Source organism: Stegodyphus dumicola, chromosome 8 (assembly GCF_044657685.1).
Source record: "Stegodyphus dumicola isolate Sdum_Otavi_A_Nest chromosome 8, ASM4465768v1".
Taxonomy (NCBI): Eukaryota; Metazoa; Arthropoda; class Arachnida; order Araneae; family Eresidae; genus Stegodyphus; species Stegodyphus dumicola.
In genome coordinates this window covers 124,687,027-124,710,743 of record NC_140775.1, presented here as the reverse complement: position 1 = coordinate 124,710,743, position 23,717 = coordinate 124,687,027, and the positions used below count along the sequence as shown (strand labels likewise).

Genomic DNA, 23,717 nt, shown 5'->3' with positions numbered 1-23,717 from the left:
AAATCGCGACTTTTTAAAGGGTTGCTGCAACTTTTCAGGGAAAGCAGAATAATTTGTATTATCTAAATACCCTGTTTATATAAATTTTCGAAATATGTTCATTTATCCTCTAATAACCAATTCTCCATGTTTAAATTCAGTTGGACCCCGTAAAGCCGGGTTTTGGTGCTTCTCAGGTTTTTTTAAATGTCGTTATTCTAGCCATAGCCCAAATGAGATGAAATCCAGCATTCTGTTAAGCAACTGAATCGCAGTAGAGGTAAACTAATTGTAATTCTTGCATTTTCTTTGAATCGTTTTCAAAACTGAGATTAATATTAATTACTAGACGTCGCCCGATTTGGCTTGTCTCTAAAGATAAAGCTACACAGAATTTTTTATGCCATCAGCCTGTGTATATAGTATTTGAAGACACATAATACGCAGCGGGTTATGATGAGATGAGGTGCTTAATAGAAAGTCTAAGCACTGGATCACTTTGAGCAAACAGAAAAAGACAAAATAAAAACAAAAGCTACTAAATGCAAGCTTAGGTTTCCTAGAAAGAATAAAATGCGAGTTTAAAAAGAAACATTGCATATCAAAATGCAGTCCTTTAGGATGTGGAATGTTTATGCGCTGCCCCCACACTTAAAGGAAATTTCACTTGGACTAGATGCCAAAATAAAAATATATTTTTATCTGACTTCAAATACCGTTCAAATTACTATTTCGCTTATCTACGGCACCATCTTGTCCCACCCCGTAGGTCGTTGGGCGCACAGTCCACTTTCGTGCAATCGACGCGACAGAGTTTGGTGGGATTTGAGCTGCTGCAGTGCAGCCCGTACCAGTTAGATAAACTGAGAACACAGAACAGCATGATGACAGATTCAGTCATTTTGTTGTTCGCGATCTACGAGTTCTTGCACATAGCATCAAGTAGTGATCGTGTGCTGCTGTGGTAATCTTCCGGCGTCCAGTGGGTGTTGTGGTGAGACTGCGGGATTGCTTTTTATGGCTAAATTTGGTTGCCTGTTTGCATTCGGCGGTGCACCCGGTACCTACTATATAAATTATATGTTTTGATTTCCGTTTTTACATCCGTACCTTTTCTCTTAGCATTTGTTGCTTATTTTTTACGAGAGTGCATTATCCTACAAATTCTACTTCAGACAACAAAATCATCCAAGAATATGTTGGAAGTATATTTTGTATGCAACAAAAATTAAGTCTTTTTCATTCTGGATAATCATATTCGACGTATCAGTGCTATCTAAGTGAAAGAAAATTTCAATTTATAAAGTACTTTATGTAACTGTATTAATCGCTCGTTTACATATTATTTATAATGATCGTTTTCATAGAATCGATGAATGGTTATGAATTTGCAAAGGGGATAGCATGAAAAACTGCTCATGCTTTCTGTTAGTCCAGTATTTCATAAATTAAGTTTTGTACTAAATTGTATAAATAGAAGAAATGATTAATTATAAGTAACTCTAATAATCAAATGTATGATAATACATGTCAATAACAAAACTATACATGAAAATCATACTTGAAGAAAGAGAAAGATTTTAGGCAAATTTTCCATCAAGCGATATTTTAAGAATAATCATCCAGAGCATACAATCAAATTATTTTTCTTTTCAACATATTAAGATTTTGGAAGGAAGGAAATTTAAGCAAGCTATGATTTATGTAATTACGTAACGAATATCTGGTGGTTACTTCCTTTTTCCAAATCTGAATATATTTATGAAGCCTTTAAACTTTTACACGAGTTTAAATGTTTCATCTGCTTTATATAATATTAATAAAAAACTGTGAATTCTTTCAGGGTGCCATCATCGGATTATTACTTTCTGTATCATTTACTGCCTGGATAAGCTTTGGGAGTGCATCCACGAATACTGCTCATCCTCGTTTACCAGTGTCCGTTTCAGGATGTACAGCAACAGGACTGAATTTAACGACGCCCTTTGGTTCCTCTACTACAATCTCTACAATTACCTCAAATTTTAACGATAGTAGTGCTTGGACTACACCACCATCTGGTACGGAGGATATTCCAGAAAGGTAGTCACGAAGTTCTGTTTGTGTTTGAAATATTGATCAATTCTTAGAACTTTAACTACATTGGTTCCCCGGATAGCAAACGTCTTGCATAACGAAAGCGTGCATGGATAAAACCATAACCCCGATAAAATATTAGATGCTAATTTTATTATACAATAAAGTCGAAACAAATTGTTTTACTTTCTTGTTTAGCAATGCATAAATAGGGAAAAATAACTGAGCGTAAACAAAACAAGCAAAGGAGCAGACAAATAACCGTGTCTTAATATTATATTATGACGGCCCTTTGTTAAAGATACAATATATTGTTTACTATTTGTTTCGAACTTTTACAACGCTTTTATTTGAATTTGAAAAATAATTTGCCTAACCGCTTGAAGAATGAAGCTTTCGCACCTGTAGAAGAAAAGCTGTAAGGCCTTCTGAAAGCGAAATTTTATTTAATTAGGAACGAAAAGAAGTCGAGGTCACAGTAAAAAGAGTAGCATCTTAATGAGTTTAATAGAGCAGCTGATATATTCAATGAGAACGCCATGCATATTTCAGGAACATCCTGAAGAAGAGGAAGACTATAGACAATTTCTTGAAGCCTGGACGTACCATAAGACTAAAAGCATATGTCGAAACAGGTAATGGGTAGATGGGTCTTCCACCTTAGATAAAGTATTACCAAGACTGGGATGATTCAAACTGAACTAAAAAATTAAGTTTGTTATACATACATAGTGTATGTAAATACTTTTATAACTAATAAATTCGCAGATTCCGAAAGTTTTCAACATTGATAGTATTAAGTCTTTGGAAATTTTATACAATGTTTCGTAATTTGGGTCGAGGCACAGAAATGGATTGAAATTATTTCCATAGCAATCTAGGCAAAATAGCTTTGTGTGTAACAGAATCATGAAATATTGATAATTATTCGGGTTAGCAATAAAAATATATATATGCATGATATAGGGATTTAAAACAGATGGAAAATTTGATGTTTTCCTAAGAAACAGCCTGCTAAGCCTTGTGCGAGTTCAGTTAGTTTATATTAAATAATTCTCCGTGAACATAAACCTTTCCTTAGGGTGGTAACTTTCGAGTGTTTTGATGTATTTAAACGAATAAACCTTGAAATACTGTAGATACCCCATTCTGTCTTCTACTAGCTGTTCCCGAGATTCGTTAGAAAAAAAGAGAAATTATCATCCCTATCAATAAGCAATTAATTTAAGTTTATATTTGAAGAATTGTAAAGTCCACCGAGTTTTTAGTTATAAAAATTATTGGTGAGTACCATATTATCGGTTTTATTTCAGTTTTCGATATATAGTTTAGATTATATCAGCAGTACTTTAACCAACTGATTCTGTACTAAGGTATGCAATTGTGTAATTTATAGCTTTAAAGGAAATTTTGGTTTAAATGATGGTGTTGAGTAGAAAAGATAGAGAAGGTGTATTTTCAACTTTCGACTGATTATACGAAAGCATATGTAAAGACTATGCAACCGATATGATAAAGATTTTAAAATTTATTTTTAAATCGCCGATGATACGTAACATGAAATCAGCGAGTATCAGTAACTTCTATTCTGTTTCTGATAGCAGAATTATCGGATAATATTCAGTGGGAATGCTTGGAATGATGGTCCCTAATGATAAATCTTTCTTCAGTATCTGAGTGAAGCATTTTCAAATGAACATGATCCTTATGAACAATTCATCTCTTTTGCAAGTTCAGAAAAGGAAAGATTTTACTTTCGTAAATATTGATCCTATGTGTTTCCAACTGCAAAGTTTCTTAAAATGAGAATAAAATAAATAATGTTTTTTAAAATAATGTTTTGGCTGTCGGATATTTTTGTAAATACAAAACCCAAATTTTACTTGAATAAATAGAGTAAATGTCCATTTAATAAAATGTTTATACATTTTTAATACATCAAATACGAAACTTTTCACACTTTTATATGAAATATTCTCTGAATTAATACTGGAGAACAAATTTATGGTATAAAATTTAGGCTGCAAGTACAGGAATTAAGACTGTTACGTTTTAGCGATTAATAATTTTTCCATTTTGCTGGATAGAACAACAGCGTTTATAGTTGAGCCCTTGAAAATATTCATTAATTAAATATATCTCCAAAATTTTACACGCAGAAGTATAAAATCTTCTGTTTTCAGTTTAATAACCCTATTAAGTAGCTTCCTATCAGCACGCTACTAAATAACATTTATGCTTGTCAGCAGTTATATGAAAAAACTTAAGTATTATGTTTAGAGAACCATTGCATCCGCAAAGCTGAAACTATTTTAAGATAAAATTAAATGAACAACTGTAAAAATTTATGTAGCTTCAAGGATTTTGCAGCTAAGAGCATTGAATTTACACATTATATGTTTGTTTTTCATTGCATATCTTCAAACTGCAGAACCGCCTACTTCTGAAAGACAAATTAAATAGTAAGTGTGACATAAAGTCGGTAGGAAAAGTTTGTTTCAACGTTTTTTAGAGATATATAGAAAAAAACTATTAACGTTAAAATGTCACTATTGATCGAAATGTAAGCTTTAAAGCGTTCTCAAAGCTATGTATTTAGATTGTTCAAGAGCTCCTGTGGTAACCAAATGTATTCATAATGTATAGCGCTTTAAACGTTTGGGAAGTGTTACTTGGAAGGCTGCAGTGATGTGTTCCGCGCAAGTTCTTATTGCATTTAAATATCTAAAATATGTGGACCATTCCATCCGCTGGACTCCTTCGCTCTAAAGATAATTAATCACTAATGAAATGTGATGCGAAGAAGCGTTATCGTCTTTAGAGAACGTTGTTACCTATTTCATCCCTAAACAATCTGACAACAACTTTAACTCCATATATTTCAGCATTCAAAATTGCAGTGCTAAGAATGTTTAGGTTAGGGCGGCCCTTCAAAATGACGCTCGTCTGTGCAATAATTTTACCAGCTTTGCCTTTCATTAGATGTATTCAGGTTTATTGTGTGTGTTTTGCATCTTCCAGACTGTAACATATCTAGAATCATTCTCCAAACACAAACTAAATTCATCTGTAAAGAGAAATCTTTTGCTGTCTGTAACATTCCAATCACAATGAGCTCTGCAAAATTACAAGCGGATGTATTACGCGGATGGAATTAATGAAACGCAAATCTTATGGCTTCCTTCCATACAATCCTCTTTTACATAGCCTCATAATCACGATATATTTGTTTATCAGCTGCAGTTCTTATGGCAGCCTGTCAACTTCTTAGTCTGGGTTGACTTGAATCGCCTTATTCTTTTAGCATTCGCTGCCAGGAAACTGTGCTGAGAATTTGTTGTAGCACGTTTTTGACCTTGACTTATTTGTCTGCATACATTGAGTGTTTTCAAACAGATTTTCAGATTCATGGCCTGATGCTTTGGCTACTTGTAGGTTTTTATAGACTTGTGTCATTGGACTACTAAGCAAACTACTTTTGTATAGTTGTTTCTTTAATTTTTCCAGCCAGTATAAAATATATTTTGAGGAAGTTCGCAACTGGAAGTAGATGTTTAGGATCAGTATTTAAGAAGAAAACATTTTTCTGGACGATTTGATCCTAACAATTACAGTCATTGGATTTGATTTTCTATGAATATCGGTTAGCTTCTTGAATTATTGAATATATCAGGGTTGGCCAAACTTTGTCAGTAAGAGCCGCACGTTTGAATTCAGGAATGTTCGAGATCCACATCTAGTTTTTCTAAAAGCCACAAGTTCATAGTTACATCATTATAAAAGTAGTGGAGGAGGTTTTAAATGGAAAGAAATCCCTAATAACTTTGTAAAATGAGTCTAAGCTAATTACTTACTTCCTTTTGGACACTGAATAGTTTTAGTTTACCATATTTCATACATATGTTTTATATGCATGAGTCGCACAAATTGCAAAATTTTATATGCACGAGCCGTATCAGGCTCGCGAGCCGCACTTTGGCCACCCCTGGAATATATCGACTTACGAAAAGTGGCTTGAAAGGCAGTTACAGTTCCGGGAAGATTATCTCTACGAAAACATTAACTTGCATGATTATACAAGTTAATGAATTTTAACTGATATTTGCGAAGGATGTATTTATGAAAATCATACAATGACAATACAGTGATTCCATTCGATCTGATTTTAATTTAAATAAAAAGTTTAAAACTTAAAATGTTTATACTCATTTATTTGGATATATGAGGTGTGAAATATTTGAATTTAAATACAAATGTATCTCTCTCTTTATATATATATGTATGTGTCTAATAATTTTGATGCGTAGTCGTGCTGGCAGAGAGGCAAGACAGGATTCCGATAAATCACCAATCTTTATTTTCGCATATAATCAAATCATTTCTTAGTAGATAAGACATTACTAGATCATAAGCAATTACAATATTTTTATGTGCACGTTGTGTCATTTTGGAATAAGAACAAAGTACGTAACAGCATAGAAATGTTTGCAATGCCGAAGCTAGGGAAAGGAAGAAGGATGCAGTTAGCGAGTGGTATTTATACCGAGGGTAGATGCAATTGTAGAGACAAGTTATGGATTGGTTAATTTTAAATTTAGTTGCCTTTTTGAAGCGGTGTTATATAACATGGAAGGATATCGAATTTGGGACAACAGATGAATGTAGGGAGAGAGCACCAAATCTAGAATCGTTAATTTTCAGGTCGCCAGTTATTTTTAAAGCAGCTATCGTCTTTCTTATATATATATATATACAAAGAAAAAGTTGAGAAATTTCAAATTAAGATAGTATATTACTGAAGTTACGGTGTATGTTGTGAAATTAATAAATTAAATCATAGGCTATATCTTAATAACTAATTAAATTAAATTTTTTTATTGCTTTACTGCACGCTTAAAGCACTTTATTTTAATTGAATATATAAATTAGCACTTTCTTTTAACTTTTATTTTGAAAAGTTTCGAGAATTCACAATCGTCTACATATAATTCAGAAACTTGACTCTGTTGATTCTTTGGCTGCTCCTTGAAAAAGTCCAAGGAATTTTCAAAAACAATTTTACATATTTTTAAGTCATATATATGCTTATATATATATGATAAATTATTGTATACGATGACTAATTACTTAGATGTAATGACATATACATATATGTCGGACAGGAAGCCAGATGAGCTGAAATCCAACATTGTGTTGCTACCTGTGTTCTTGATGTCTCCTTGAAAAAGGACCAAGGAGTATTCAATAGTTTTATATATTTTATATCAATTTTATTACGTTATATTAATTTTCTGAACTGTTTATTTTGATATGTATATTTCTTGTTAAAATGTTGCTTTGTTTTATGATCCAATTAAGATTTAATTTTTATCTCTTGAATATCTATATATGTATTTTGATGACTGGAGGTTAGTTATAATTCATATCTTTAGTTATAAATAAAATCGTACTGTGATAATAATTATAAAGGCTCGGTGGCGCATTGGCTAGCGCATCGCGCTGTAGCACCACAGGTCCGGGGTTCAATTCCCGGGCTAGGCAAAGTCGACTCAGCCTTTCATCCTTTGATTTCCATCACTTGGGTCGATAAAATGAGTACCAAGTTCGCTTGTGGACTAAACACTGGGGTTCCTGCGACAAGCTGACCTCTTGTTCAGGGCATATGCTTATGCACCCCGGGGCGCAAGGTCAAGATAGCAGATTTCGGGCACTGCAGGCCTTTGCCCATTAGGGCTGTTACGCCCCTGAGTTTACTTAAACTTATATTTACCCCTGAGTTTACTGATATTAATTATGGATATTAATGTTCAACTAAGCGTCCCCGAATCAAACTATTTTAATTCTAAATGCCTTTTTTTTTTGTCTCAGCTGTTTTTGATCTATTTATAAATCATGCATTAGAAAGTTCAGTCTTCTGGAATTTTTCTATAGCTATTTTACGAGGCTAGGTTTTGGTCTTTTTTGAGCAAAATGGGGCGGTAGAGTTTTGTCATTATTTTTTATCTGCGCAACATCAAAATCTACGCTGCGTTTAGTTTCTTAATAAATGGAAAATTATGTTTTCAAAACTACCATTAAAGCAAACTACGAATTCAGGATCATTCTATGGATTATAAAAATTCTGTCTTCCCAGTTTTTTTTATCATCGTTACATTATTCTATCGGGACGTCTGTCAGTCATGCAGCCTGGCTAGTGTTATCATTTTACAAGGTGTAAGATGCTTGATTTATTATCCACTACGTTTTCGAAAGTATGAAAGAACCATCTTTATCAAATTAAATCTTGTGTTGCTGAAATTAAAGATTATTTTCTTATAGTCAGTTATTTTCAGAAGAGCTTAAATAACTCAGATATTAGTTGTATACATGGATTTTGTGAAGTCATTGATTAAGTGTTTGCAAAGAAATTCACGTGCTGAGTGGTGGAGAATTCTTTACTTTCAAACTGTAGTTTCTGTTTGAAGTCTGGCACGAAGCCAGGTGAGATGAGACAAAATCCGACATCGTGTTGCTACCTGGGTTCTTGACGTCCTGCAGGCACCGAACTAATAAATGAGATGTTCCTGTCAAGAAGAAATTTTTGGCGGCATTTGGACTGGGTAGTATCAATGCAGTTGTAAACTCGAACCTAATTAGCAAGTTCTTGAATGGATTCCAAATGGGATGATGAATCAGCACGTGAATATACTAATAGAGCATGTCCCTAATTTACTTTTTGGAAGATATTTTAATGGTTGAGAAGAAGTGAGAAAACATTGTTAAAGATAGAATGACTTTACATGAGAGACAAAGAGGTGTCTGCTTGAGGTTGCAGTAGGAGCAGGAAAGAGATCACAAAATAAAAAATCCAGGTAGCATGTGTAAGACAGCCTATATGTTTCACTTAACCAATAAAGTCCAAGATGGCGACTAAGGGGGAAAAGTCAGTGTTTATGACAGTATACTGAAAACTCTGCGCGCTAGCTCAGTGCAGTAAAGATAAATTAATATCCTTGATGAGATTTACGTCTTCTGTGTTTGAAATATTTAATATTTTCATATTAATAGAATCCCTTTAAAAAGGATACTTATTCATCACCACTGAGCAGGCTTCTGACTTAAGGTGTATACCAAACAGAATAGTGCCTGCTCAGTGGGATTATCCAGCATTCGCCACCACCAGGGTAGGGTTGTACATATTTTTTAAACAAAATTAGAGAGTACATATAGTAGCAGTATTCCAAACAAAGACAACTTGTATTTATATGCTGCATATAATTCAGTTATAAGTTGGTACTTAATATAATTAAAACAAAGTCGCTCATTAAATTTTACAAATACTTATCATAATAAACAAAACAAAAAAAAATAATAATAAAAACAAAATATATTAAGGGAAAACATAAAAATTAAAATAAAATAAATGAAGAAAGAAATAATATAAATAAAATGAAAATATATGTAAATATAAATAATAAATAAATGAATATATACAAAATAAAAGGTTTATATACTACGGTTACTTAGCTGGTTAATGAGTACGAATATCGTTATTAAATGAGTACTTAGCTAGTTGACGATTGTGAACATCTTTCTTTACAAAATTGAACTATTTTAGTCAGTTTAGTAAGATCTTCCTTAGATTTTAATAGGTGTGAGTTCCATTGTTTCCAGTATTGATCAGATGGCTTGATCAAGTGAAAAGGCATAATGATTCGGAGTTTCTTTCTGGCCACATTCACAAGCGTCCAGTTCCGTAATGCCAAATTGATGAAGATATGTTATGAAAGGTTCGTGGCCTGAAAGAAAGGCTGCCAATGCAGAGGAAAATGTGAGCATCTTAGCAGAGACATGGAGATAAAAACGAAAGGTCCGTCTTCCCGTTGTTGCAATATTCCATCTGGACTGCCAGTGATTTATTAAGTTCTTGTAAGTAATCCTTTTAAGAAAGGAACTCGGCAAGCGATGTTCTGGCAAATTCGTGCCAGTTGCTGCTTGCCTGGCAAGTTCGTCAGTAAGCTCATTGCCAACTATGCTCGTATATCCTTATATGCTCGTATCGCCAACTATGCTCGTATCGTAACCCAGTATATAACTGTGGACGAAACTCTGACGTTATATTGAGAAGTAATTTTTGAATTTCTATGATTAGCGAATTTCTGGAATTTATACCACCAGTTGCCTACAAACTAGATAGATAGTCCCTGCATATATGAGCTTATGTATGTATCGAGTCTGTAGGAGAGTTTAATAGCTTTCTTTATTGCCCTCAATTCAGGTTGAAATATTGAGTTATGATTACTTAATCTTCTTTTCCAAGTGTGTTTCACGATATCATTTAGCATGACACAGACCTGTACCTGCTTCAGTACGCTAACCATCTGTGTAAATGGCAATGCCGCGAATTAGCAAATTGAGGCGATCTAGAGCAAATATAAGAATCGAGATCATTATAGGAGGGATGGAAAAGATAAGAATTTTTTGCCTCGTAGTCCGAAGCTTAAAAAGGAAACGTTGCCAATCAAGAAACTTTCTAAAAATATTATTGCCGATCGAAAGGAAATGTAGCCAAATGAAATTTTGAATATCTATCGGCAAAGTAGGTAATGGAGGAATAAAAAAAAGTCGATTGCATGTATTGGTAGTTTTTAATTATTTTTAAATGATAAGATTTATTTACTAAAATTAGAATGTTAAAATATGAAATCTGTTGTGCAACTGAAACATCGCGTTTAAATATGTTAGGCAGGTAGCTCTTTAGCTCTTAGGTAGGTAGCCTTCGAGTGCTTTGCTATAATTATATAAACCAAACAAAACTGTTTGGCACATAGAAGACATTAGATGCTAAATTATTGTTGGTATCGAGAACTGCTGTGTCTAAAGTAATGAAGTTATATTATGACATCGTCTGCGACACAGATTTGCGTAAAGAAAATATAACTGCAACGATTGGAGCAGTCAATTTAATATACGACTGCAGAAAACAGGTTCAACTTAAACAGGCAACTGCTTAAACAAAATATTTATTACACAACTCTTTGCTTTGCAGATGAATAAAAACAGAGACTACAAGTGAAATAAAAGAAAAAAAAAGTCTGAAAGGTTTCAGATTTTAAATTACGTCTAAAGGGGCGTTTTTTTTAACAATTTGTCTGTTGCCTTTATTTATTAAATATCACATTCTTCGTACTCAAAGCATAAAATTAATTCAAGAGCAATATCGCAAAATAATTTAAAACTGAGCATATCTTTAGAATTTCTGATACAGAGTATCGCGCTTTGGAGATAAAAATGTTTTTTCTGTACAACGTTGCCATTGTTCGCTTTGAAATCCTTGAGTTTGTTAATCAAAAATTCGTTAAAAGTTTTACAAAATATGAAATCGATAATGAAACCAATTCCAGATTTCAAATTGGTCTTCTACATGCCCATATTCGCAGTAGGATTACGTCATTCAAAATTCGATGGCTCTATGTACCGTTGTTTTATCATTTTGCGAGAAATATATATACATTTTTGCAGATTTTTTTCATTATTTAATTTCTTCAAATATAATATAATGCAAGACTCTAACAATTAGTGGCAACAGTTTGAAAAGTGAAACTGACATTTATAATGAACCAACGCAAAATCGCAAAACGAAAACAATAGTCCTTCAGGGACAAAGCCCCTCTGGACTAAAAAAGGAATTGTGAAATTTTGGAATTCCGTAATTAAAACCTGCACTTTAGGTCGATGTATCAGTATTTATACTATTTTAATAATTCAACTTTATCGAATTTATGTTGTATGTTTCACAAATATGGTTTTATTTATTCGTTGTTACCCTTTGTTCTGGTTCTTTTCCACGAACAAAGAAAAAAGAAAAAAACTTTCAATTTCAGGTATCTAAATATGCTATGACGGAGCGCTGGCGTATCGAATGATCCCTAAAATACCAACTTTTGGCTTTAATAAATAAGCCATTTTTAAGCTAAATTGAGAAAAATAACCTAAATATCTCTTGTGTAGGTTTTCCAAAAAATATTCCCTTTGAATTTTAGTATTTATGTTTCTACCAAAATTAAAATTACTGAAGAAAAACTATTGTAAAAAACAAAAAAGAATATCGGAACTATTCTACAATCAGACAAACCGATGTTGTGGAGAAAAATTCGTACAAATATTACATAAGTGCAAAAATGCAATAAATTAAGGCAAATGGGCTTTTACATTTCCCGACATATTTTCATCCGGGGATTCTGGTTTTTGAACTTTACTTTTTTAAAGGTTTATGTAGCTGTATCATTTATATATTCTATCTTAAATTATATATTATTTTCTAGGATATGTAAAATTTTGAAATTCCTTAGTTTTTAAGGTTTTTCTTGTGTTTTTCTTTGCAAATTATCTACCTACAGACACACATAAAAATTTAAAACATTAATTTAAATGCTGATTTATAACTTTCGTAAGATAAGTTTTGATTACATTCGTATTTCTATGACTGGAAGAAGATGAATAGGTCAAAGATGTTGCTGTCTTCTTTGGCATTGACCATTCGGTAATTTTCCGAACGTAGAAACAATTCCAATCAAACAGTTGTCAGGACACTTGTACCCGAGATCGACCAAGGATTATCACCTTTTAGGATCGGTATATATTGCTGTAATAGCAAAGAGGAATCAACGAGCGATCTCCACAGTTGTTACATCCATGGTTGCAGCATAGCTCCGTAAGACAACATTCGCCAGTAATGTGCGCCGAAGATTTCGCATGAAAGGATTACCCGTTCATGTTCAAAGGTTTGTGTTCCACTCACCACTTTATCTAACGGGACATCTCATATTGTGTCAAACCTACATTACTTATGGTAAACATTGGGTGTCCCACTACATTTCTACCAGACCAGACCGTGCCAGATTTTCGCATGCGTTCTGTTCACAGACCAGTCTAGATTACCTTGGAATAATAATAATAAAAAAGATTTGCAAGGGTCTTAAGAAAACGAGACATACGGAATCAGGCCTAGAATGCTATCAGATATCATGCATTTAGAGCAGGCAGCACCATAGTGTGGGCTGGAACTTCTGTGAGATACCGCACCCAGCTGCACGCCCTTAAAACGGTTCTGGACGACTGCGTGGTATCGGAATGAAAATTCTGCACCACTAACTGCAAGACTGTACGCTGCAGTAATTGCTCTTTATTTTCTCCTTTCCATCCTCATCTTGTCAGCATAGTAGTGTAACAGTAGAGTGAAGACATTTCTCGTGTGGAGTGGCCGCCGTTTTTCCCCGACCTTATTGAAACTCTCCACGCCCTCAAGCGTGCTGTCTCTGCACTTTTACCTCCTCCAGCCCATGTCAGATAGTTGCAAATTGCCCTAATGAAGTAATGGATATTACTAAATTTTCGATTCTTGAATACCTCATTTGAAAGCACCAGCAGTCGAAGCTTGTGTAGTCCGGAGTAATCGTGTATCTTATTAATGTAAGTTTTCTTTAAAATATTTGTTCTTAGCTTTAACTCTTTCCGGCACGCTACCTTTTAAAGTTGGAGTTTTGATTTAAAAAAAAGATAGGCAGTCTAATTAGGCCTAGAGGAGTACACAAGTAAAATTTTGTGAAGATAGCACTTATCGTTTAATTCTGTGGGTGTGCCCAAAGTGGGCACACTGATTGAATAGAGCTCCGAAAATAGTGCTGAAACAAGCATTGTTGTCAATGAACTGACTGATGAGATTCGGAGAAACAAAGAATACAATACATACTCTCAGTTGTCCTAGATTATCGTTGAGCCCGGTTTGGGCACACCTAGTGTTCACCGTTTGATTTTAGGTAAGGTAAAAATTTAAAATTTATTTATTTTGAAGGTAAAAATTACAACTAATATAGAATAAGGAAGATTCATAAATCAAATAAAAAGCATAGAAATTTTTTTCACAGTTCTTTTTATACCCTAAAATAATTTGGAAGATTTCTTTGAAAAATGAGGGTTTCCAAAAACTAAACATGGCTAAAATATATGGACTGGTTTGTGTTGAGCTGCCATCTACTCTAAGTAAAGAAGGTTCAGAGTAACTTATAGTAACTTATAAATCCTTTTTCATTCAATTTTTCTGTGCGTACAGAAGGAAAGTTTTAGGTGTGTCCATACCGGACACACTGTGCCGCAAAAGGTTAAACATGACTTTGTTAGTGATTTATATGTGATGTCATCATATAATTTACAAAAATTAAATGTTTTCATCTTCGTAGCACAATGCTTATTTTCTTCATGCTTAGACAGATTTGTACTTTCATGTGCGATTTGGTATTAATCAAAGCTTTAAATTTCTATTTTAATTAAGTTTATCGTCGCATACTTAATTTTTGAAAGCCAGCGAATTATATGATCCTTCAAACAGTAACTCAATACACTTAAGATGTAGTTTATAATTCGCAGTTCATAAGGATGATTAATTTAATCTACTTGTGACATGAAAATCTTATTTTTGTTGATATATTTAAATGGATTTTATTACTTATAAAGGGAGTGCACGATTTTCATTTCTAATTAATTTTAGATAATTTTTGAAATTTTTAATTACCGAAAAAGAATTTTGGATATGTTACTATATTATTATAATTTTTCTAACTTTCCTTCTAGGTATATTTTCCCACTATATAAGATTTCATATATGTGGTTCACTTCTATCGGGGTTGTGACCACAGTCGTGGTCGGCTACTTGAGCAGTTTCTTATTTGGTGAGTATTTATTACAGAACTTTGGGTAAATTTTCTATATAAGTGTTCTTTCGTGAGTAAAAGTTCTCATGAAATGAAAAAAATATCGTGTACATTTTCATATTTTTCTCCCTTCGCGTAGATACTAGTTGTCCTGTGATTAACCCCGGGCTCGATCACATGCAAATGGGATTCCTGAAAGATTGGGTTTTGCGATTTTATCCATGTCTAACGTAAATAAGAGCCAATCTGCTTCAGAAAACCCTCAACGAAGGCATCGCTTACCCTAAGCTAATATCTCTCCTGTACTTTACCATATTCAGTTAACCTAACGTAATTTATATGGCGTATTTTCTCTCCTTGATTTTAAGAATATCATATATGAACTTCTGCTTTGTTAATGTAAGAGGTATATCCAGATATGAAAATTGTTTACTTAAAAAATAATTCCCGAAACTAAAAACTAGAACTAATTTTTTTATAAAGTCCAGAATACATTATTAGGATCTGCTCGTGTGGACTTTTTTTAATATGCTGTGTAATATGTTCTTTATTTAAGAAACGTTCATCCTTTCAGAAGTGATATACTGTCAGTTTCTTCTGTCGATTATGGAGGTAAAATTAATTAAAAGGGGAACAATTATTATACTTATGTGATTATTCCTCACTAGACAGCGCTTAGGGAATTTAGTGTGTACTAATGCCTTGTTAGCGAGCATTTGTAGATACGACCTAACCCTAAAATATCAGTAGGTATGATTTCATGTTTCGCTGTTATTAACTACGGTTGCACACTGCAAGTTATTTCAATCTGATTGTCTTTTAACCCGTCATTTGGTACAAGTAATATACTATACATTAGGTAACTCAGAATGGTTTTAGACAGTGAAAGACTAATATGCATGAAAAATTATTTATTAGATGTGCATATTTAAACTCCACAGACGACAATTTGTGACAACAATTGCAGTTTATCAAATTTCAATAAATTCTGAAAGGAAAGAAAATGAAACTCGCGCGAGCACACTATCTCGGTAGGATTTTTGTGATTTTTAAGTGTGGTTAAATCAAGGAGAATGCCTGAAATGTCTACAGGTTGCATATGGAAATTAAGCTCCATCTCGTGCCACTGTAGTCAGATGGTTTATAGAACTTCGTTGCGATCGAAATTCTCTTCTGGATGAACATTCAGGAAGACCTTTGTCAGCTGTAGTCTCAGAAAGCGTGCTGGCCATACGAAAAATGTTAATAAAATATAATCGCTACACCTAGAAAATTTTCAGAAAGAACCTAACATTGGATTCGCAGCAATAGATAAATTATTCGTGAAGAAACATAAAAAATAATTTACCGTTGTGTCATCCATAAATTAACAGAACATCAAAACGCAGCGCTGGGCAAAACCAGGATAGGAACTCTAAATTGCTTAATAATGGTGGCCATTGCATTATTTAAAATCATAGCTGGTGATGAAACGCATATACTGTTTTCTGACGTTTTAATATGTCAAGAAAATAAAGTATGGGTCTTTGAGGACTATTTTAAAAGGCGTCAAGTTAGAGCAGAAGACTTACAGCTAAATGGTTTACCACTGTCTTCCAGAAATTCTGTAAGAAATGAAAATGGAAGACTCGTGTTTCACCGTGACAATCCATCTTCAAAACTGACAGTTCAATTTCTTGAACAAAACCAAATTAAAGTGATAGAACATCAACCCTATTTACCTGATCTTGCCATGTGTGACGTTCGGATATTTTTAACGTAAAACAAAATTAACATGGCCGTCATTTTCATTACGGCGATGAGACTGATGAGGTTATAAAATCATATTTTTCTTCGATTCCAAAAAATGGATGTCTTGAAGCATTTAATGTTTGGAAAATTCTCCTACATAAGTGCATTGATATTAAAAGGAACTACTTTAAACACTTCTAACATTTGATGATAATTTTGTAGCATTTAGCTGTATCTCAAAAATTTCATGTGGACCCTTGAGTAAATGAAGGAAATGTGTAGTCGTTTCTACGAAAATGTTTGAATTTTATTCTGTAATTCAGAAACCACACTGACAACGTCTCTGTCATTTGTAAAGGTATTGAGCAACATTAAAATTATTAAACTTACTATTGATGCATAAAAAATTGATTTGCTTTATTTTTATTCTAGATTCCCACCCTTCCCTTACTACTTAAAATAGAATATTGAAACGTTTCACTCATTAATATAGGATATTGTATGAGACGGTAGACTTCAATGCTCATTTAATATTAATCCATCTAATTATGGGCCAATGAAATATGTATAGTGTTAGATTCTAAAATAAGTGTAACGAAACCGATTTTTAAGAGAATCTGAATAAAAACAGTAAATCATCACAGTGAAACATGGTTTTAATTTTAAATGCTTTTATCACTTGTATCTGCTGCCCAGACGGTATAGTGCCTACTGAATAAAGTGGTTGGACCTGAGTTCAAATCCCAAGAAGGCATGTCTGTAGCTGATCGTCCCTTCATAGGAGGTAACGATGACCCATCTATTAGGTGACTCCACAATAAAGTGGTTACTACTTCTGGCCTAAGCCGACTTTGGCTAGGCCTAAGTTGTCTGAAAACAGTAAATAAATAAGAAAAAAATTGCAATATTCATATTATAGCTTAAAATCTCGTAACGTTTATCAATTTCAGAAAACTAGAATAATATTTAAAACTTCGTCTAAAAATGGTAATCTTAAAAGAAATTTAAAGTTGATTTTGGTTTGCAAATTTCAATTAAAACCCAACACATTTTAATCCTAAGCATTTATGATAGGTCTTGTAATTTAGGAAACAATACACCTAAAATAATAATACGCAGAAAATAAGATATATAGCATAAAAAGTGTGATATTTAAAATGACTCTTCAAAATAGCTATGACAAATGGGAAGAAAAAAATTGCTGTGACATTATCTCTCGTAAATTGACGCAAAGGGGAGATTTGTGCATTTATTCAATAAAGAACATACATAATTATTTAAGACGTTGTTGTATATTTATTTCAATAGATCAGACTTGCAACAAATATTTCCCTCACATCGCAATATTTCAGATAACAATATTTCAACTACCCCTGAAGAAATCCGCAGCGTGCCAGAGAAAATATCCAATCGCTTAGTTATTAAAATTACTGAACATTAGTAGTTTTTCTTCGAACGAGAATCTGTGTTGTTGGAGTATTCCTGTATAACTAAAGGCGAGTCATTATCATTTAAAATGTTATGTTGGCACTTTCTTGGATATTATGATGTTTTACTAATTAGTATTTTATATTATCTTTTCAGGAAAATCACCGCAGCCAGACTTTTCTTTATTGAGTCCGACAATGAGAAAGTTAAATTGTCGAAAGCCTGAGAAGTCTTCCAATGTTGAAGTAAAGTTCATTTCTTATTATTCAGAATTTCATTACGAGTATTAGTGAAATTAAGTACATAAAACATTTTTAAAAACCCATTAATTCTCCTTAAAATAAATCAGCAAGTGCTGCTAAAAATGTATTGATGTATACTTTAAACTATAAAGTTATTTTTAAGAATTTGTTATTAATGTATAAAGCTATTTTTAAGAATACTTAAAAGACAAAATAATTTAGATTGATTACAGTTTTCTTAACATTTAGTTATGAAATGTTATCAATGTAAAGAAAAGTCGACAAGTAATGTAATTCAAACTTCAATGACAGAATTTTAAATAATTCAGAAATTCCTTATAAAAATATTCAATAGTCAACATAATTTAGGTAATTCCAAATTGATTCTGTTCTCATCATTATATATAAACTTGTCTTGGATAAAAAAATATTATAGTTAGTTGTAATATAAGAATAAAAAGAAGAAGAATTGTGTGAAAATCTGCGTTGCTGTATATTTCCAAATGCATAACTTAACAGAAATATTTTCCAGAGAGTTTAAAGCTGCTGCTGATAATAAAATAATTAAAAATAGGCAGTAGAAATCCTGGTATAACTCAGCCTACTAAGCCAGAATTAAGCTCATGAGATGTCCTATAGAAATGAAATGGAAAGAGGGTGAGTGTGTGCCCTACGTAAGCCACACTCAATCGCTATCAAGTAGCTCCAATATACTGAGGTGTATACGTGGTAAACCACGCAAGCAAAGATGAGGTCTTTAACATTACGCAAGGTTTCTTTACTTCCACGCTTAGTCACGAAAAAGAGTTGTTTTTCAATGTGTTCATGATTTTCTTTATCATACTGTTGCTAAGAACCCATTAACTATACATTCTATGTCTAGTTCCAAATGGGCCAAAAAATAAGACAGTGCAGTATGGATCTGCTGGAGAAGGCTACCGAGTACATAAACAATTTCAGAAAGTTCTTTCGAGTCGCAATACTTGCTTCGGCATCCCGATGACTTTAAAACGTGGCGAACAGCATTTAAGAGAGAATTGTGTGACACTAATGAAATTCTAGTGGTGTAGTGATAATCCGGATCTGTAACAACTGATTCAATTTTAGATATTCAACCTTAGCTCCTGCATGTTTGAATTAAAATGTTTTAAAAACAGTTTTGATAATAACCTGCTTTTCAGTGGGACAATGCACATTTTTAATGTAGCAAAATAATTATTAGCTTTTTTTGATTATGAAATTTCACTTCCATCTGCAGATATTGGTATAAAAATTCTTTCTTTTTTCATCATTTCCTTAGAGATGCTATAGAAGAATTCATTTTATATTTACGATGATTTAAGAATAGAAATGGGAGGAATTAAGTGAAAGAATATATTTAATAATTGAGAATAAGATGAATTAGACTTAAAACTCTAGTAATCTCTTTTCTATTCATCATTTGTCCAATTCACTAGCAGTACACAATTCTCAACTGATCTCGTTCTCGTTATTCTGAGTACTTTTTAATTGATTCAAAATTTAAACCTCTTTAATATTTAGTATTAAAAGATTTTTTATACTGTATCAACTACCACTCGCATTTAGAAAATCGAGCAGAGCAGTTACTGATTAAACGCAAAAGTGAAGCCGATATAAAGTGAAATAGGCCAGAGCCGGAACGCGTCATAGCTCTTCAAAATATGTTAGGAATTATAAACAAACATAGGTAATAAGTGTATAAATGGATAAGGGAAGCAAAATCAAAAGTAAGAAACGAGTCAATGAAATCAGTCTTTAGTGGGAAAATTACCAGTTGCTAAATATTAGAAATGCAAAAATTCAGTAAAAACAAAGTATTTACTATACTGTAATAATGTATAATGAAACTTATTTTTTTTTACTTCATTTTAACCCTTTCACTATTTATCTACCGTTTCAGATTAAAAATAATTCAATGACTTTCATTTTAAATTATGTTCGCATTTTTGTCTTATTTGTGAATAGCTTGATTGCTATTTGTAATTGCTTATTGTACTTTATTTACTTGTTGTTTATTGTATTGAATTAACGCAGTTTTAATTTCTTTAACATACGTACGCATTAATGCTTCATACGTATGCACTAATACTTGATCATTATCCTACAGTATATCGGTACGTATTTTATGTGTTATTTTTGTTCTCTCACTCGATGACTTGCTTGGAATCGTTACTGTATTGTAATGGTTAGAAAAAAAAGGGGGGGAAAGAAAAAAAACTTTAAAAAAATTCAGATTTTAAATTACGTCCAAAGGGGCGTTTAAACTTAACTTAAAGTTTTACAAAATATGAAATTGATAATAAAACAAATTCCAAATTTCAAGTTTGGCTTTTCAGATGCCCATATTCGCAGTAGGATTACGTTATTTAAAATTGGATAGCTCTAGGTACCGTTGTTTTATCACAATGCGAGAAACGTATGTACGTTTATGCAGATTCTACATTATTTAATTTCTTCAAATATAATACAGAGCAATAGTATTTGATGGCAAACGCAAAATCGCAAAACGAAAAAATAGGCCTTCAAGGACACAAAGCCTCTATGACTAAAACCCTTTAACAGTTTTTGAATGCCGCTTCATTACTGAAATATCAAAGGCATAAATTTTGACGTCACATCCACCTAGGAATAAAAATTTGCTCAACTTGTCATAAGACAGTGAATTGTTTTCATGGCTCTCCAAGTATGTATTTTTACACAATAAGAGTTCGAACAGGTCAATGTATTCAACAGTTTTTTAGAGCTATTAATTTGCATTTCACTGCAAAGTTATTCACCCAAAATTTTGAACAGAATGTCTTAATTTCCTTACTAAAATCTCAAGTATTGATAGGGTTTTGTCAAATAAATAGTAAAGTCGAAGCACGAAAGAATATGTGAACACTGAACTTAAAGCATAGGCCTAATGTGTGGTAAAGTTCTATGTAATGACAAAGCAACTCTACAAACGAAGTCAGAGACTTAATCAGATAGATAATTGCTGGCTCAGGCTGTGTTTATCCTGCGTATACATTAGTTTATTTGCTATTGACAACAGTTTCTTTTCAAATATGCCTTAAAATGATCTAGCGGTAAGTTAAATATTCGACAATTAATCTATTATGATAACACACGATTCCGGTTTTGCAATCTAAAGGGAAAAGACGAAACTGTTGTCACAGAAAAAAAAAACCTTAGCTTGAATATCTTTCAGTTATGAAGCTACTCTTCTAAAAAGAGTCGGTTTCCGTTTTATAGAGACCCCATCTATTACCCTTGAGACGTCGTAAAATTGATTACAGGGTATATGTATAATTTATATAAGAATAATTGCAGGACTAAGTACTTCTTGGCTGGAGAATCTGTTTTCGGCTTAAGAAGTAAATCAAATTAAATAAGCTTCGAAAATTGCGGCCACATGACGCTTTTCAGTAAAAATATACAGAATTTAAATGTTTATAGGCGTCTCGTAGTGGAAAACATGGGTGAAATATTTTTTATAGCTAAAATCGTAACAAAAGTTTTATACTGATAAGAGCAAGATTGATTTTACTAATCAATCTTGCTCTTATCAATGTCTGGTTTGGGCAAAGTTTTACCATTTGGATAATTTCAAAATGTTATCGAAATTAATGGATTTGCATAACTAAAATATTTATTGGGTCAGTCTGAGTTAATAGACTATGATGAAAGTGACTAGTATGTATAACGAATATCAAGAGCTTTATGTTATGGAGCATCCTAACGTTCTGACTAGCGGGCAAAGGATTTTTGTCTTAAGGAATCAAGATATACCTCATCACTTTATAACCAAACAATAACCAAATGCTACTTACATACGTAATATTTTCTGAGCACCGAATATGGAAAGGATTTCTGCTATTATCTGTTACTTTAAAAATAGGCACTTCAAGGCTGTTGCCAGCACCTCGACAATATGCGATCTTGTGTCATTATCACCTCACAGCCTTTATTTTCTCCTCATCATTTGAAGCTGTGGTTCAACTCAGCCTTCAGTCGCTTGCTTTTCATCAAGCGAAATGCAGCAAACGGGAAAGAAGAGAAATAAAATTAAGCGTCTCGATTTTTTTCCACAGCTGTTGAACAAGTTCGAATTATAAGGGGACAGCGATTCGTTAACAAGCTACAAATAAAATCGGGTGTTCAAAAATAGCTTTGATGTACCTATTTTAAAGTAACGGACTATCAAGTTCATCAGTGGCTGAGTGTATAAAACCACTCAACACTACTGGTTCGATCCGAGTTCAGATACGAACGAATAAGCTAGCTGCATAGATATTTTCACTCTTTTTCCGACGTGTAATGTAAATATGAGTCAATTTCCTCTTGAAAGCCATTCATGAAGGCGCCATCCCTTGAGCAGAGAGCTCTTGTATGCTCCGTTGTACTCAGGTGTTCTAAGAACCGATGAATTTTAAAAACATATTATCCCAGTTATCGAAAAATATATCGCTCTTTTTCCGTTTCATAATTTTAAATTTCATAGTTTTATATATGTATTAATATTTTATATAATACTGTACAGAGCAACTGAGTTTTGTACTTCGTATTTCTGAAATGTAAATGGTATAACGGTAGCAATTTACATCTAGTAATGTTATAGAGTTTGTTTCATTTTTAAAATAATGTAAGACGTAATTTTTCCCTTTAATTTATGAATAATTTGAATATAATTTTAGTTAACTTCTTCAAAGCCACTATCCAAGGGAAATCCAACGTATGAAAAGTGAAGAATCATTCACGTTTTCTTGAGACAACAGAAATCAAGTAGCAACGAATTTTCATAGAAGCAAGCTGTAAAGTTTTGCAATGTTATGAACACAGAAATACTTTAAAACACTATTTATATGTAAATAGTTAAATAACGCGCGAATCGATCAATTTCAAATAGAAAAATTTCCGTTCATATTTACTTAGCCTTTTTTAGGGAAGAGTGGTACATTTTTGTACTTCGATCAGCCAGAAATTTAATGTTATTTGAAAATTTGATCTTCATTGGAAAGTCTCTATCCTAATAAAATTATGTTATGACATCTAATTCTCAACAGTATGTAATGTCTCAAATAAAAGTATACCCAAACCAAACCGAAACGCATGCTAATTTGATTTGTTTGTTATTGTTTGGTCATACTGATTTTGAAATACCCTTTTGCTAATTCTAAAGTAGCAATGCTGTAAGAAATCTTGTTAATGAATGTGCCTTCTTTTAATATACGTGACAGCAAGTTACTATAGAAGATGTATAATACATGCAGATACACAAGCAAAGAGTTTTTGCCGCAAAGGCACATGCAAAGTATACTCTTTTGTTATTTTCCAAGACAAATTTCAAGCTAAATTTCGCGTTAGGCTATCAAAGCCACTATACTCAATAAAAAGTGGCATCAGACACTTCTGAAAAGAACGTAACCTATCCCTGCAGACGGTAGAATGTTAGTTGCAATTCCTCTTGTAGTAAGATGCGCTCACACGTGCAACTATGCAGTGTGTTAATACGTCCATGTCATTAGTTAGTGTGTTAATACGTCCATATGCAGTGTGTTAATACGTC

General features: G+C 32.8%; 1 protein-coding gene across 3 annotated transcripts in view; it reads left to right on the top strand.

Annotated features, from left to right (window-relative positions):
• The window catches only part of LOC118194405 (putative sodium-dependent multivitamin transporter), a 75,768-nt gene extending 52,522 nt beyond the window's left edge, over positions 1-23,246 (top strand). For all 3 annotated transcript variants that reach the window (XM_035365565.2, XM_035365563.2, XM_085822374.1), the window contains 4 exons: positions 1,823-2,061; positions 14,665-14,762; positions 18,060-18,148; positions 22,846-23,246. In XM_035365565.2, coding sequence (XP_035221456.1) covers positions 1,823-2,061; positions 14,665-14,762; positions 18,060-18,148; positions 22,846-22,896 — 477 coding nt within the window. In that variant the 3' untranslated portion in view covers positions 22,897-23,246. The remainder of the gene's footprint in view (positions 1-1,822; positions 2,062-14,664; positions 14,763-18,059; positions 18,149-22,845) is intronic.
• Positions 23,247-23,717: the final 471 nt, after the last annotated feature.